The sequence below is a fragment of the Synchiropus splendidus genome, chromosome 4 (genome assembly GCF_027744825.2).
Source record: "Synchiropus splendidus isolate RoL2022-P1 chromosome 4, RoL_Sspl_1.0, whole genome shotgun sequence".
In the NCBI taxonomy this organism is placed as follows: Eukaryota; Metazoa; Chordata; class Actinopteri; order Syngnathiformes; family Callionymidae; genus Synchiropus; species Synchiropus splendidus.
Genome location: NC_071337.1, coordinates 24,055,191 through 24,070,579, shown reverse-complemented (window position 1 = coordinate 24,070,579; position 15,389 = coordinate 24,055,191). Strand labels below are relative to the sequence as shown.

The 15,389-nt window shown below is 43.1% G+C and overlaps 1 protein-coding gene across 4 annotated transcripts; it reads right to left on the bottom strand.

The window, feature by feature from the left end:
• Positions 1-3,558: 3,558 nt before the first annotated feature.
• Positions 3,559-14,702, bottom strand: LOC128758044 (CCR4-NOT transcription complex subunit 2-like). Of its 4 annotated transcripts, none has more exons than XM_053863807.1 (15): positions 14,561-14,702; positions 10,451-10,582; positions 10,180-10,270; positions 9,505-9,652; positions 8,781-8,975; positions 7,185-7,264; positions 6,961-7,098; positions 6,510-6,640; positions 6,309-6,432; positions 6,081-6,237; positions 5,905-5,966; positions 5,786-5,835; positions 5,614-5,714; positions 5,398-5,542; positions 3,559-5,315 (listed from the first exon to the last, which is right to left on the bottom strand). In XM_053863807.1, the coding sequence occupies exons 2-15, from the start codon at positions 10,568-10,570 to the stop codon at positions 5,229-5,231; spliced, it is 1,629 nt and encodes a 542-aa protein (XP_053719782.1). In that variant the 5' UTR covers positions 10,571-10,582; positions 14,561-14,702; the 3' UTR covers positions 3,559-5,228. The 4 variants fall into 4 exon arrangements, with proteins under 4 accessions (XP_053719782.1, XP_053719783.1, XP_053719785.1 ...); XM_053863808.1 differs by having other exon boundaries at positions 6,973-7,098; XM_053863810.1 differs by having other exon boundaries at positions 10,180-10,252.
• Positions 14,703-15,389: the final 687 nt, after the last annotated feature.

Here is a 15,389-nt window from a genome sequence, read left to right as displayed (position 1 = left end):
ATAAAAGCATATCAGTGATCCATAAGTCCTTAAAAAAGGAGTATGACAATGAGCAGAGTGTCACTTCACTACAATTCTCTCTGCCTCACCACACAAAGACAGTCGAATCGAAGCTCAACTGTCCATCACATCCTCTCCTTTCCACATTGTTTTTAATGTTGAAGTTGCCACATAGTTGTTGACATCACCAACCCATGGGCCACGTGAAAGGGCCGTGCCGGCTGGACTTCACTATATGTGACTTGTACTGAAGGCCCAGTACAAACAAGAATATGGATCCAACTTGTCCTAAGAAGCGTTCTCTTGAGTGCACAGAACCGATCTCTGCCTTGAAAGGGTCCACTGTACATCAGCACCGGGACATGTTCCAGAAAACAGGGCACAGACCACTAACAGCGACAATTGTCTGCTCCAAGCAGATCTGTGTTTATTTGGCAGCATGTCGTTCTCTCGCTACACGCTGGATGAGATAAGCCTCTTAGCGATGGACGGGTTCATTGCTCTCAGACACACTCTGATTTTGAAACTATATATATAGGGAGTTCCACGTGGAAGTGACCTCAGATGTCCTTGGTCGCTTAATAAAAAGTAGTAGCAGCTCAGAGTACCTGCTCTACTCGAGCATGTAATTACTTCCTGACAGAAGTCTGAGTGACTCCCAGCTGTATTTTCAGTTCCAGCAAGTTGGGAAGGGAAGAAGAGGGAGAAAGCAAAAACGGAAAGTAATTGTCTCAAGCATTTCAGACTACGAATGATTCTCCACCGATGCCTTCAGAGGAACAAAGCTCCTCATTTGCACCCACATTGTGACTTTTTACCTTTTGACCTTTTACTTTAACCAATAATATCACATTGGCATTTGAAATGTGGTACATTGCAATGAGCTCAATGGGACAGCAGATGGGAGTATTGTGCCGGAACTCGCTCGCACAACACGAGTCGGCAGCAAAAGGTCAGTGGGTTCAGATGGAAAAACATCAAATATGAAATCAAAAAAATCATTGGTCAAAGTTTTATTTTACTTATTTTAGGTTTTAATACGCCGTATTTTAAAAACAAAACAAAAGAATGGTACCATTCACAGTGAGGCATGACACTCTTGATCGCTGTGGTCGTGAGAGAATTGAAATCACTACAACAAATATTAACATGATCAAAGTCAGAACTCAATAAAGGTTCATCCTGCTTGGATGCATATATTTTCAAGACAAACATTTTTAACTCAGTTTTGTGGTTAAGTAAAAACAGTTCACCTGACAATTGAAAAATACAGAGTAGGTCCATAATACACATTCACTCTTATAGATCGAGGGAACTTGAGAATCAGATAAAGAATTAAGAATCAAAATACAACATGACCTGACACTTTTGAGGATTGAGGCGTCAAGAGATGAGAGATGGAAGTTTACATTGAAGGATCAAGCAAAGCATCAGAGGATCCAAACCTGCTGTGTACACAGAAGGATTATGACAAACATGACAGGTGCTCCATATTGATTTAAAAATCAAAACAGAAGATTAGAAAAGACATATATGGATTGAGTTATTTGGTTTTTATTCACATGGTGGGTCTGGACTAGAGTCAGACACGTGTCCTTCAAAGGTTCAGGATGAGTGCTGTCATGAATATTGACAAAGAAACACAGTCTGCGATGACCAGCATCCTGTGTCGAGGCTGCTGCGACCTGATGCACAAAGGCGGAGCGGTGGCTGCAGAACAGAGCTGGAGCATTATGCATTGGTAATCAGGGAGGCATGTGGCAGGATTATTATCATCTGCACAGATCAAAAGATTACAAATAATAACCAACACGTGGGCTCCGACACAAACACACACTGGCCTGCTTGCTAACACGTAGAAAGCCAAGCACCCATCCATTTAGACTCTGGGAAATAGCACCTGCGTGTTTGAATCTAGCTCTTGGACAGCCAAGACTGACTGGATCTGGGCCGGAACCAGTGCACGATCGGTGGCCGCCGTCGAGAGATTTAATTCCAGCCAGGCATTAAAAACAAAAAGCAGAGCGGAGTGACGACAGTTGGCCCGCTCTCCTAACATTTTAGGAAATTAAACAAATAAAATTGATGAGATAGTGAGCGAACCCGGGGTGACTCCGATCAGCTTTCAGAATATGTGGCCAGGCTGCTCAACGTTTGCTCTGTAAAGCCGTTGTTTGGATTGAAAAGGAAAAAAAAAAAAACATTGAATGATGCAGCAGCATATCTGGACCAAATCTGTGTTCCTATTACAGTGGCTGTGGTGAAAGCTGATTACATGCCTCCAGTTTTTGAGGGGAGACTTGGTAATGGGATGTAACCCAACAGTCATAGATGGGATTACGACCAGGATTAATCTTCAACACAATCTAATATTTGCTGTACTGCTGTTACATAAGATCATTTGATTGACAGCCGACAGCCAGCGTGGCTACGGCTGATTGACACGAGGCGATAAACAAGTCATAAATAACAAGTCAGATGACTGGTAATTTTACCGTCCTACTTGGGCACTGGTGTAGAGCGATTATTTATCCTAAAACAAGAGCTGAACAAGGAGGCGTGGTCACACATTCACCTGCAGATGTAGCATGTCCATCGACAACCTTCACATTTTCCTGAGGTGGATGAGATTTCACCAGCAATAATTTGTCTCAAGTCAACGTCAGGCAGATGAGGAGTGTGGTACATGGCTTCTGACTAATCTGGGGGGGGGAGACGGGACTGAAGTGCCAGACTGAGGTGACACTTGACGGCTATTGGTGTGAACAAAAGTGTGCAGGATGGATTTGTGCGACCTTGAGAGAAGGTGAAAAACACATGACAGGAGAACTGACCTGGTGGCAGTCCTCCACACTGGAGCACTTTTCACTTTAGAAGTGGGGTTCACCTTTCTTTCATGGGATTTGGACGTCCCCTTATGTACTAAGTGTTGTTCAATATAACCTTTTTTTATGAGGCTTTTTATTTGTTTGTCATGGTGGCATGCTAATTTACCTCCGGACACTTTGTCCCCCTTCACCTCTAAGACTGAAGGTCCCTCAAAAAGACCTTCATTGATCGAAAGAGAAACCTTGAAAAAGGCTATTAGAACGTAGAATGATGAGCAGATGTGTGTCGGTCACAAACGTATGGAAGCCTGTTCCCGCCAAGATGAAAAAAAAAAGAGTCACATGGGGAAAAGGTTGCGTTTCGTAGTCGCATGCGGGAAAAAAAATAATCCCTCGTTGTTGATTCATTGTTATTTATATTACCATAGGTGTTGAGTTCAAACATTAACGAAATACCGAAAAATGAAAGAAGAGTTCGACTGAGCTTGTTTTTCTTGGACTACAACGCCATCTGGCGGAGAAACCTGTGACGCATCTCAGCGCTATGAAACATCAACTAACTCAGAATTTTTAATACACTAAAATCCTGAGAATCAACTGAAATGTGCAGACCTTTACTGCAAAACGCGATTGGGAAATGTCAAAGATTGACTCTGGATCCTCCTAGAACAAAAACGTATTTCACCACAACAGATAAAAAAACACTCTTTCTTCAGTTTCATTACCAGAATATTTATTTCATTATTTTTCCTAATAAAACACTAGCTGCCATATTTCATAAAACAGCCGACGGCCAAGTGCCTCAGTCCTCATCTAGTCACAATCTTCTCCAAAGGTCACATGGTTCAGGGGGCAGGGTCTTGGCGTGGTCGCTTCGCTGGCCCGTGTGAACCGCTCCGTGAGGATAGAGTTGGGGTTGTTCCCTGTAAAACGTCTCCACAGATGGATGAGTCTTGTATTGCTGGCAGCCAAAGTGTTTCCGGGTTTGAGTTTTTGTCTTTGTTGGTCCAACTGTTTCCAGGCAGAATAGACACCGCGGGTAAAGACAATGGAAATGGGTGGCACCAGACAAGTGCTTGTGGCAGCCAACACTTTGAAAATGTGATTCAAGAATAATTTAAGTGCAATAAATTCAGTTCATAATGGCAAATCTGTGTAATATGACCTTCACATTTTTTCACCTATTGATAAGAGAGTATGGCAACGCTCCTGACATTTATAAACAGTCACACTGCCATCTCAGATGCCCAGTGACATCAGAATTTCAAGTCAATTCAAAGCAGTTGTCTGTTGCCACTAAAAGGAAAATGATGTGGGGAAAAAAAGTCAAAGCAGAACTGAAAATAGATGAAGAACACATATAAGAACATATGGAGTCTGTCAGTGTGAAGATTGACAGCAGATTGTCTGATCCCTTCCAAACCTCGTGGCGCTCTGAAACCACTAGCAGAACTAATAACGTTGGACTGTCCATGCCAGCGCCAGTTGCCAATACCAGGTTATTTCAGGAAGGAACTGGTGGTCATGTGTGCGCCAAATCCTAACTAGTAGGCCCTTAGAGGATTAAACAGTTGATTAAAGTTTACACTCGAAGGTGCCAAGAGGACTTAGAGGCACATTTCACACGTCACTCAGTGAGTCTGGATTCAAACCAGGGGCGGTTTAGTGACTGGACCTCCTCAAACTCACTTTTCCTGTTGCTTAGGAGCTGAATATTTGAGTGAGAGGGGAAAAAATATCCAATGTTTTTTCTTAAGAACTTGCAAATTTTGAAGAAAATTTCACGGGTAACTAATAGAGATCAAACCAGATATTCTGCAATAAAGTAGGAACAGTTGTTGAGCATTACGTTCAAATAAAAATCTTCAAACCAATCAAAATCATTTTCCTCTTTTATTAAGAAATAGTGCTACAATGTACATTTCATTTCATCTGTCTGCTGATGTAAGAGCTTCTGATTTGTGGGTCAAAAACGAAGAAAACTGAAACACTTATCCTCCCTGACCAGTGATTGAAGTCTGGTCTTAATGTTTAAAATCTGGTTGTAAAAGCTGCGCGAGGCAAAAATAGCCGATTCTGGAGACTGAGTAAAAACGTGAATCACTGGATCAGATGGACAGTTATTTACAGTGCTTGTGTGCCTGAGTCCATTGAAGAGACCAACCAAACATGGAGGGAAGATGGGAAATAAAGTTTAAAAACAAATGAGGTAAAGAAACTGAGAAAAGTTAAAATGATAACGTCTATTCAGAGAGGACGGCGGGAGCCGGCTTGAAGTCTCCCGTCCAGAGTCCCCATTGGCCAGATTGGGTGTGTGGAGGAGGAGAAACCTCGTGGAGAGACGACTGATGAACCAGGAGGGTCGATGGCAGGCAGGTAGGTAGGAGGAGCAAGAGCGCATCAGAACGCCTGTTGGGCAGGATTGTAGTTGAAGGTGGAGGGAACGTGAGGTCGCTCTTCTAGTTTGTCATACTCCAGATGAAACTCCTGGGAAACCAAACGTCAGCCACACACTCGCTACATGACTTGTCGTCTGACACACTGGTTACACTAGCGATGCCCCCCTCACCTTGGCCACTTTTCTCCAGTTGAGGCAGTCAAAGAAGTAGTAGGTCCCTCTCTCGTAGGCATTGGTCTTCAGTGTAGGCTCCATCCCGGGGGCACGGGTGATCCAAACCCGCTCTTCTTTATGGTACCGCCAGTCCCTGTTGAAGCTGGACACAAACACCTTCATTGGTAACGTGAAAAGGAAGCGCTATCTCAAGGCAAGTCTGCAGGGCCTCACAGTTCTACTGCAGCCAGAAGTTGTAGCAGGTCTCCTCCATTCATGTAGTACAGATAGAACAGCAGATCTTCGCCGTACCGCGACAACTTGATTGCTGCTAACTGAAAAAGCAGAAGAGAGATTGTTGTCTGAGGGTTCTTCATCACCTGAATCACCATGGTTGCTGCCCTACCTTGTCCCTTATGTGGATGTTGGTTAAATACTCGGAGGGGACGTGGAAGTCTGAGACAAGAACCACGAGGAGTTCAAGACAGGTATGCTGGAATACTGTGTCATTTTAAATCCTCTCACCTATGTCTTGTGGTCGACAGGGTGCCGACGCCCACGGAGACGCAAACTTAGGATAGAGATTCCTGAACAGAAGAAGGCACAGTACATCGGTTAGTGGCCCATAATGACGGTTCATCTCATTCCACCCAAGCGAGATGGATTAGTGAACCACGTGTGTGTGTGTGCGTGTGTCGTACTCGGGTGAGTTGAGGTTGAGGCCAAGTGTTGTGAGGTCCGACCCGAGTGCAAGATGGACCATGCCAGGATCAGTCTCAGCGGCCCGGATAAACGTCAGCAGCCCGATCATGCCAAACTGGTCCGTTACCATGCCGACTGGGATGTTGGTCACACGGCCTGAGGAACAGCAGGAAGGTGTTGAGGCACAACATGCCTACAACGCCTCGAGGAAGGTTCATGACACGTACCGTCCGGAAGCACCTGAATCCCTTTCTTCTGCTGGTTGTTGTTACTTTGAGTGACAGAGCTTTTGTCGCCTGGAAACTTTGGACCATCTGAGCTGGAGCTGGACTTTCCTGATGAGTTGAGATTCTGCACAGCGGAGAGACACGATATGAAAACACTATGCCTCAGGAGGTACATCACCAGAGATGAGAGTGAAACCCAACCGTTTTGCTGTCTTCACTAGTGCTGGTGGGGTCTTTTGTTTGGTAGTTTGGCCCAGGGAGAGCAGGGAAATCTTCATTATGGATGGAAAAGTCCTGCGACTGCTCACTGGACGGCTTGGTTACCATGCCAACTGGAGGTGAGAGAGGAACACAACATTCAGTAGTGCATACAATATTTGACAGGGCAGATCAGCTGCTAATGCCAAGGTCAATAAAAACAGCAGAATTATCAAGTTTTGCCTCGACCTGAAGAAAACAGAGAAACAAATGATGTACAATAGAGCTTCTAAGAGCTACCAGAGAGCCAACAAGTGGACAAGGTAACTTTTTTGATCCCCGGCTTTAATATACAGCACGATAAATCAAAAATGCACAATGATTTAACACAGTTGAGACAACAAACATTGGTCATACATGTAAGATTTGAAAATATAGTTAATGAAGCACTGACACAATCTCTCACCGTATGGCGCCCTTCCAGCCAATGGGTTGAGTAAGGGGGTGGGGTTGGAGCCGCCGTCCCTTCGACTCCTGTCTGCTAGCGCGGGGAAATCAGACAGGTCCAGCCCCGTCACATTCTCACTGCCGTCTGAACACACGAGTTTGAGTGAGCGAAAATGGACGGTCAAAGTCTTGAAGAAAACTCTCTGGGGTGAGGAGCTCTGAGATGATTACCTGTGCCATTGAAGATGTTGTTGGAGAGAGAGTTGTTCATGTTGTAGCCTGGATTCCTGTTGACACCAAACCCCGACATACTGTTGGGGACACACACATTACATTAAGAGAAGGGAAAAGCAGAAGTGAAACATACACACGTAAATGTGAAAGAGAAACCTGCAATGTGGCACTGTGAATACAGGCAAACCAAAGACTCCCTTCTTTACTTAGAACTTGTGATTGCAGAATGTAATTCAGTATTTGTGCATGAATCCTGAAGCTGTGATAGCTGTTTAAGATGTTTTGGTATGGTTTTCTGGCTGCTCCTGATACCGCCTGCCTTTCAGAGCAAAAAAGCCTCGTCACGTTTCCAAACTAAAAACCTTTGATCACGTCCTTGTAGTGGCATAGAAAATAGCATGGCTTTATGATGTCACAAAGTTGTGCCAAGTTCAGTTCACACTCTAAGAAATTATCACATTCTCTGGAATCATGAAGATATGTAAATTTCTGTTCCTCTAATTGGTTCCTGACGGAGGTCGGACTCCAACTTGCAGCACGCTCCTCCTGGCAGTCACGGAGGACTTCGAGCGGAGTGGCTTTGTTTTGTTTGCAAAGACAACGTGTCTTTAGGATGAGCAAACCCCATCGACACCATGGTAGAATTATGAAAAACAGCTAACTGTTGTAAGAGGACAATGATGTGTTTATAATTATGCCGCACACATGACATCTGCACTACTACAGTGATATTTTACGCGGTGAGGCTGAAACGTGTCCTCGGGAAGTATGCGTCATGTCCTGCACCGATAATAATATCCAAAACTGAACCTGGGGCATCGTTTTAGATGAGTCAAATAAGACCTTTTGAGCACATTTGGAGATCTCAGTCAACTGTTTCATGGTCTATGCTTCACAGGGTTGATACTATTTTAATAGACTTGTTTAATAATGCATGGTGTCAAGAGTGTCATAGGGAGATGATTTAAGCAACTTTAGGTTAAACACAAATTCAAAACACGACCAAAGGTAATCATGCTTAGTTGACGAATGGAAGAAACTATGAATAGATTAGTTGACAACAAAAATAACCATTAGTTGCAGCCCTACTTCAATTAACTCAACCAACTCACATGACTTTCCTTCAAAATTGACAAGGCGATGAAACAGAATGTGTTTTTCAAAAACAAAAAATGCACCATAGAGGTGAAATGAGCTCTACAAGACTTCAACGCAACTTTCTTTTGATTTTGACTTTCCAACCCACGTAGCACACATTTCCTCTTTATTTGATCATTTCTCTGTTGTCCATAGTGTTCAGCATCAAGCGTGACCGGCTCCCACCGACGTCACGCTGACGCTTCAGTGCCAAGTGTGATCCAAAGTCTGCGTAGGCTGAGCAGACTTTTACCAAAAGGACACCAGTAGAGCTACAATCCACTGAAGTTATGATACAGAGAAAGAGTCTCAAAACCGTCTCTACCCACCCCACAACAAAATATCAAGGGTTAGGGTCAGGTTGAAGTTGGAGTATAGTAGCTAACCACCTGCTGCTGTAAAGTGCAATGAGGAAAGGATGGCATGACGATGACCCTGGTGAATGACGCTCATTACCTGTTGATGGTGAATGGCTGTCGCGATTGCTGTTGTTTGGGCATGCCGATTATGCTGGGCGACGATCGGCTCGGACTCCCCATACTTCCACTCCTCCCGGACCTTTCCACGCCCATTCCAATGGGCTGACCTGCTGGACCCCCCACCTGCTGGCTGTGGTTCATTACACTCCTGCTGCTCATTGGTAAAATCCCCCTGGAAACAAACCACGGCACATGAGCAGGCTGTCTTCAGACTAGTGGACATGCAGTGTTTGAAGCATCTTCTACTTGATCTTAATCCATGAAAAACATGCTTGGATCACTGTCCTTTTTTGTCCAAGTTTAGATAGATTACATTGCACAAAGAACCTTGATTTTTTTATTTTCTTGTTTCATTAACCCCCTTTGCGGTCTGACTATTTCACAAAAGCTGCTTCCAAGTTGCACTTTAGGAGGTTTGACTAGAAATAACCACAGTCTGAGGTTCTTATGAGTCTGGTGAATATGATGATATTGCCATTGAAGGAACACATTTGCTCAAATGGCAGATAGAGGTTTTAAAATTTACTGACAACTGTGCACGAAAAGTAATAAATAAGCCAAGATGAAAAAAGGTTGGTTCATGATGAACCAGGCACTGTACCAGCCGTCATGCTCAACGTTTGAAAAAAGCCCTACAGACTTGCTATGAAGAGCAACAATATACAAGCTAAATTAAGTCATGATTCCGATTTGTGGTGTACCTGCTTGGTGAGGGAGGCGTGTGCATTGTGCCAGTGTTGGGTGTGTTGGTGTGACTGGAGAGTTGGCTGGCAGACTGATTCAGCCCACTGCGACTTAACTGAGGTGCCGTGCTGCTGTTGATGTTTCGCATTGGGAACCCCAACGCACCTGCAAAGAAAGATTTTAAAACATTTAAAATCAAATTCAAAATACGACTGACTGAAATTAATCTCATATACAGTGTAGGGCAGAATGACTATTGCATATAATGATTATCCTGATTATTATTTCTCAACATTGTAATCACAACACGTTTTCACGACTATTTTCAATGGGAAACCATGTGTCATTTTTTGCTGAAAAAGGGTGTGTACTGCCTTCAATGTAAAAACTTGGATGAATAAACTATATATTTCTTAATTAATAAAATTACCGTATTACTTGCCATTTACCAAGGACTAAGAGACTAAATATGCTATTAGAGAGTGCAATCATGAAGGGCAACTCAATACAAACAATGTGGCAAATTTTTGAAAAGTACACACTTGGGTTACAAATGTGGATATAGCCCTGCAACCAGAGTAGTTTAATTGTCATAAATTGTGCAGCCCTAGTAGAACGTAGAACAAATATTATTTTAGCTCGTATTTTGGGAGGAATTTCTGTGTATGCCTGTCAATGAGTCCCAGACTTACTCTGTGGGCCATATAAACTGGCCCCCAGCTGGGAGAGTTGACCTGTCGAGGAAGCAGAGGAAGACGCCAACATCTGAAAAGAAAACACATCCTGCACATCAGTGCAATCAGGACATATTTAATACAAAAAGAAATGTCATGGTGCAAATTTCACACATTTTGAACAATGCACAGACTTAAGGACACATTTTAGAATGAAATTAGTGCAACAACAACAAAACAAATTCATTTGTCTGCAAAAAAAACTTTAAGATGAAGTCATAGCGCTTACGTCTTTGTCAGCACGGTGTGAAGGGAACATAGACTGTTGGCTGTAGTATAGACTGGAGTCATCTGCATAATCGCTCTCTACTCCTCCCTCCATAAACTTCTTCCGGTTAGCACCAAACATGCCTCGTGTCACCTGCAGAAACAAATGTATGATGAATCAAAAACAAATTACTTAACACTATCAACTGCAAATCTGAACACAATGAATTGAATGGCACCTAAATAAAGGCATCTAATGAATTAGCATGTGAATTGAAGAACCTTGTTACGCTTGTAGCGTCCCAGACTGTGCTGTTCTCTCAGTTTTATTTTCGGGTACAATTGTGTGAGAGACAGTGAGAGAGAAAGGAGAGAGCCTGCTCCGAGATTGGGGATAGCTTTGTGTTGGCTAACAAAAGAGGCTCAGAAGATGTGTGTCATATTTCCAATACGATCGATATTCTGTTTTGTTAAGAGACAAATGTAGTCAATGTGGGGGAAGAGTTTTCGCCAAGGCGACCGCCTTGATTTAATGATTCTTATGAGGGCCCACTTGCATGCTTGTTGTGTGGCAGTTAGTTTGAGCCTGCTGCCCTGCCTGTCAAAGTGTCCAGGAAGGATGAGAAATGAGTACATCAGGGGACATGGCATTTAGAAAAGTAGGAGACAAAGTCAGACGGTTTGGACATGTAGTGGGGAGACACAGGTCACACTGGATGAAGAATGTCAGAAATGGTGGTACCGGGTAAAAAAAAACCCACAATAATTGGCAAATAAAGCTGTTTTTAATTCTGGACGCCCTAAATGTCCAATTATTAGAACCTGTATAATGCCCTACTCCTAGTGTTGTCACACTGGTCTCCCTGAATATGGGGTTCCAGCCCGGTAATTTTTGCAAATATGATCAAAATTCACAGATTCTCAACCCTTTTGCAGTCGTAGCTTGGCCATCGTGTTGCCATATTTGTTTACCAGCATAATCTCACGGTTATTCAGATTTTGCAAGTCGCTATACTTGTGGCATGGAAGCGCGCATTATTGATGTATGTCTGTCTGACTGGAGGACAATGTAGATCAGTTTCACACTACAACACTAACTGGTTGCTTTTTAATTTATTGATTTTGGGATTTTTTGGCACAAAGCCCGCTCCCCCTGCACTCCAGTGCCGTACACAAAGTGCTTGCTGAAGGTAAGAAAAATTGCTTAAAGGGATCAAAATTCATGTGGTTCAGTTTAGAATTAGAATTTAAAATTCAGTTTACAAAACCACGACTGATACACAGTTCATACAACGGTATGCTTATCTTCAAAGAAGATGCAGAAGAAGATTAACAAAACTGTAGACACAAGAGCTTGAAGTAAGGGAAATAATTAGGGTTAAAAGGCTTCAATGCCATGAATTAAATACGCCATTTAAACCATCAGCATTTGCACACAGAGTGTGCACAGAGTTTTCGGGGCTCGTGAAAGTGAGACTGCTGCTTCCTCTGCAGCAGGCTAGTTAGCGCAGCTAATGCTTAGCAACACTCGCCGGACCGAGCGTGACAACTGGAAAGCTAAGCAACTTGACCAAGAAATGAACATTAATTTCACTGAGTGAGATGACAAGCCTTTCTCAGGTGTCGTTTTAAGACGTAACCGACCAAATCAGCTGCTGTTGTGTCGGATGCAGTGTTCGTCTGGCACCTGAATGTGAAACGTCGAGAGTAGGAACTTTCAGAAACACAGAGGTGGAAGACAGCTGCTTCTGCCGAGTGCTCTCCCTCTCTGAGCCCTGCGATAAACAGCTTCACCAAACTACAACATCTAGCATTGAATAAAATGCTTTTCTGACAGAATAGTTGCTGCATTATACAAAGTTTCTTTTATTTTTTTTCCTCCGTGAAGAGGTATACAAAAACATGCCTGAATCAAAATGATTTAATGGTTCATTTCTTCATATTATGAACACAGAAGGTTATCATCGTAATTCCAAATTCATTGTCAAGCCATGTGATCAGCACACTGGCTGATTCGTATTGTCATCAGCAGCAAAAATCCTGATCAGAGTGTCCCTAGAAATAGCCATTATAAAGGTTTGGTTTGTTTTTTAATGATCAGGATCAGCCAAGCAAAACAACTCCCCAGGAGACCCCTGCATCTGAAAGTGACAGTGAAAGTGTTATTGTGGCAAAAGCAACTGTGCAAATCTCTGTTAACTTTTGTTACTTGACTCAGATGTTTGCTTTTTTAAAAGCTTTTTTTGTACAAACAGTTTGTTTGTTCTTACTGAGTTGTTGTTGACTGAAGTTGTTCAGTCAGTTGTTAACACGGCGTGTCAGGAGAGGAATGGCTGGGGGCGGGGCTTTGGACACACCGTTTCAAAATCCTAGCTAAAAGCCAGCTTGTGGATACTAAAGCTAAACTACGATTTACCCGGCAAAAATCTGGATAGCATCCAAACTTGTTGTATGTGAGAGGTACAGAGTAACTTTTTGTTTAGGTTGCTCCTGTGCCCCATACTTTTTCTTTAGGTGCAACCAAATTTTCATCGTTTCATTCAGGTTTAATGCAAATAAGTCTATGTTTTACCATGTTTTCTCGAATGACTTCATATGATTTTCAAAAAAGAATGAAATATAAAGAAATGTTTCTCTTAATGGCATGCTTTTTGGATCCCTTGTACATCTTCAACATCTTGATTTGGAAGGTTGTTGCTCCAGTCACAAATGCACTGTTACCAATCCAGTTGTTGGTATTATTTTCAGCATCAGAACCTCACAGGTTTAGACACTCATGCAGTGTTCTGAGTCACAATAGCAACGATAACGCTTGTTGGAGATGAACGAGCGAGTATTTCCAAGCGGATAAGTGCCTAAGAAAAATCACAGCAGCAGATAAACCAAGCGCCCCTTGTGTCAACATGCTGCACCAAACTCTTGAGCGACTGCAGAGAGAGCACTTAGGAATGGAAATATCACAGTCAGAGGAGTTACTTCTTCTCAAAAGTATCTCATGAAAAATGACTAAAAATGCTGGAAATGTGAAATCACCGCTTACTACATTAGAACCACTTGATGATGGTCCGCAGAGTGCAGACCCAAGAGGTGTCTTAATTTATTCAGTATATAAGCCTACTGTACTGTACTTGACAAAGTGTTTTCAGAAAAACGCTCGATTAAATGTCTTGAGGATCTAGTAAGTAACAAAAATGAATGGTCTGAAGCATTTTCTCAGGCTTGCCGAGCAATGCGACATGGTAACAAGTGCTTTCCGTCCCGTAACTAACGCAGTTTTCAACTTAAGATACATCTGTGGATCAATATTTGAGCCGTTTTTGTCCACTCATACTTCAAACACCCGCCACCACACAGCTCGGCTGCAGAGAAGCCGCTGTGAACAGCTCAAACAGCGTTCTGTCAGATGATTCCAGTAACACTTCAAAAATCACCTTATGGTTGGCTACCTGCCTGGTCGTAATGCAGTGTGCATGTGCACCTTGTGCAAAACGCTATCAGCAAACAACAGAGAAATAAAGCTGAATTGAAAGCAGTTGCCTGCAAGCCGCTACTTAAAGGTACAACACTGTCGTAAAAGGCTAATGTTAGCTTTGATGCGAAATGTTATCACACTACAAAGCTGGAGCATTGTAACAGGTGACTGAAGTGCACTTGAATGTTTGCGCAAATTACGATCTTTAGTTCAGCATGCACATTCTGCTATTGCATGTTTACTTGTTATCTTGCTAAACGATTGCAGTGCAGCGTTAGCCTGGCTATCGTTAGCATTTGAGTTAGCATTGGAGCTAGCGCACCCACTATAAAGCTGCTGCGCGGAGCGCTACAAGTACGTTTAACGGCACGTTTCACCATACTTGACGCGAATAATGCCCGAACACGGAGCGCGACTGGAAAACCAGCCACGGGGCTGCAATGTTCTTGTTACCGACTCGGGCCTATTGCGTTTGTTAGCAGCTCCAACAAAACAAAAAAGCAGCGAAACAGGATGGTGAGCGAATAAGTCGTTTTTTTGCCGAGTCCATTCCATGCTGGATGCGGTATACATTAAAACGATGCTGTCGCTGTCCACATATGTGTCGTTATCAGGTGGCTGTTGGATTAAAGAAATAAAAGGAATAGAAAAAGAGCTCACCGCATCAATCCTTCTCCCCCGTTACGGTCCAAGATGGCCGACATGTCTCTGCCTGTCAGCGAGGATGCTGGGAAACTTCTCACCGCTGACCCTTCATCGCTCTCACCTCTCCATCCAGCTCTCCTCCATGGTAACCGGCCAAAACCTTTTATTCAATTTACTAAATATTAAGGTACATTTGTGAGTTATTAACCAGCTTATTTTACATAAAATTCCTTTCAGTAACATTTTGTGCTAAGGAACAAGCAAGCATGATGAGCGATGGACTCTCTGGACCAGGGCAAGTGCCTCTGGAGACACCTGTTTGAGTCCATCTCTCCCTCCATTTTCTTATGGCGGGACCAAGCGAAGATCCCCCACACTTCACTCTAATACCGGAGGGTTCCAGGATCTCTTTGTGGGTCATTTATTTATTAGTTACTTCTATTATTATTCTTTATTTTAATACAATTGTATTTTGTAAATTCAATTATTGTCATTATGTTTTGTTCATCATTGCACGTAGTTCCAAAGCACTGTCCTAGTTGGTGGGATCCTCACTGACCTTGGCAATAAAGCTGATTCTGATAAGTCTCCTGGCGCTGAGGACTCAGGTCGCCTCCTATTTGTGACTCCCTTCAGAGCAGTGTTTCTGCTGTGGGTCCATCAAGAATACCCAATGACCTTGCCCTTCATGTCACTCCTCAAAGCGTGTAGCTAGGGCTGCAACTCACGTCTATGACTAGTCACCGTCTATCAAAACAATTTGTGAACCAGACAGTGTATGATGTGTACAGAGTGAGGAACACAGACTTGGGTGATTATAGTGGTATAAATATTCATTAGAAAA

Bases quoted from the DNA above. Each gene is read 5' to 3' on its own strand.
- LOC128758044 (XM_053863807.1), bottom strand. From the start codon at position 10,570: ATGTTTGGTGCTAACCGGAAGAAGTTTATGGAGGGAGGAGTAGAGAGC. The intron at 9,653-10,179 runs GTAAGTCTGGGA...CTTTCTTTGCAG, and splicing joins CAGTTTATATGGCCCACAGA to GTGCGTTGGGGTTCCCAATG. The intron at 5,316-5,397 runs GTGAGGGGGGCA...TTGGTTTCCCAG, and splicing joins ACTGGAGAAAAGTGGCCAAG to GAGTTTCATCTGGAGTATGA.